Below are 1388 nucleotides of genomic sequence, written 5' to 3' on the forward strand. Positions count from 1 at the left end.
TAAACCTGATCTGTGTGCAGATGGCTGGCCTGTGCTGGGTGACTGTGGTGCTGACCTTCCTCCTGTCTCCTGGAATCAGTGCTACTGCTGTGGACAAAGATGACCTTGCAACAATTGTAAACTTCATGATGAACAGGTGAGTCACTGTTTCTAGTCCGTGAAACAATGTTGGATGTAGCAGTTGGTATTGTTGGTTCTGAACTTCTTATGTTTAGCCTGTCTACCGAGCTGTGGCTCAAACGTATATACCGACTACAAAAGTTAATCACTGATAATACTAAGGACATTCCTCATTCTGCAACCTACTGCTGTCTGTCATGCATGTCCACCTTCATTCATCAACCTTTGTATTCATACTGTAATGATACTCTGTAATATTCAATTAGTCCGTTTCCTTTGGCAGGTACGATATAAAAACCCAGGTGGGTGTGGCTGTGAACATCCCAAAGGACCAGGACTTGAACACGCTGCAGGAGGTGTTTGAGAAAGCCGACGTTGTTCGTAAGACACTTGACAAGAATTCAGTGTATGAAAATGCCTGCAAGATGGTTGCCGCAAGACCTTACAGAAATGTTCATGCGGAGGTACGTGTTTTGAAAAACATGGAAACCTTAATTAACACAGCTAATGATCATTTTCTAGTCTTCTACTCTTTCTATTCTCCATGTGGTAGACACTGTATGAATGAGAACGGTCCCTATTCCATCATACCCAAGATTAATCAAGTCTTCCCCAATTGGAACCAGTTTGCATTTGTGTTTTCCGAAGTGTTCGACAAGACCAGTAAAGGTGTTCCCATCAACAAAACTGAAATAGAAGAGGCCCTCAAACAGCTGGGGAGATCTAAAGTTGGTCACGACAACATTTTCCGTTGTTACAAACCAAAGAATGAAGCTTTTAAATGCATTAACTGCTTCAATGACAAGGAACCTGTAGCCCAGTGTGTTGGTAATGTCGACTGAAGATTGTTAATTAATTCATGCTCAACAGAAATAATCTCTGCTTTCTGTCTAGTTTCATTGTGCTTCTTCTCGCCCTTTTGTTTTCCTTTTTTCATTTTGTAAATGTGATAATTTTGTTATTTGTTATTTGGCTTTGGTTTGACCTGAAAGTTGGAGCCCCTGTTACTTTGTTTTTTGGTATCTTTATCTTCATATCGTCACCTTCCTAAAATAATGGCCTAAGTCATGTTTTGACAAAAATGTTTTTTTTGCCTAAATCACCCCCTCATGATGCTGGCCACCTCTGGTAAAATCGCCTGAATCCTCAGTTGAGGGGAACATACAATTCTACCCCCGGTTGTATAATGGCCTATGTCAAAAGTGTGACTCTTTTGTTGAGTTTTTTGTGTTTCCTGAAAAACCTGAAAAAATGACTTAGGCCATTAT

The 1388-nt window shown here is 40.5% G+C and overlaps 1 protein-coding gene across 3 annotated transcripts in view; it reads left to right on the forward strand.

The window, feature by feature from the left end:
* LOC111649749 (uncharacterized) overlaps positions 1-1167 on the forward strand; it is a 2421-nt gene extending 1254 nt beyond the window's left edge. Inside the window, exons 2-4 of one of the 3 annotated variants that reach the window (XM_087172067.1) lie at positions 21-136; positions 404-584; positions 769-906. In XM_087172067.1, the coding sequence (XP_087028193.1) occupies positions 21-136; positions 404-584; positions 769-816 (345 nt within the window). In that variant the 3' untranslated portion in view covers positions 817-906. Of the gene's footprint in view, positions 1-20; positions 137-403 lie in introns of those variants that run through there. The other 2 variants (XM_023399452.2, XM_087172068.1) reach the window with 2 other exon arrangements.
* The last annotated feature ends 221 nt before the right edge of the window (positions 1168-1388 follow it).

Source organism: Seriola lalandi, unplaced genomic scaffold, assembly GCF_002814215.2.
Source record: "Seriola lalandi dorsalis isolate HSWRI2012SDOR001 ecotype SW California unplaced genomic scaffold, Sedor1 jcf7180002051943, whole genome shotgun sequence".
Taxonomy (NCBI): Eukaryota; Metazoa; Chordata; class Actinopteri; order Carangiformes; family Carangidae; genus Seriola; species Seriola lalandi.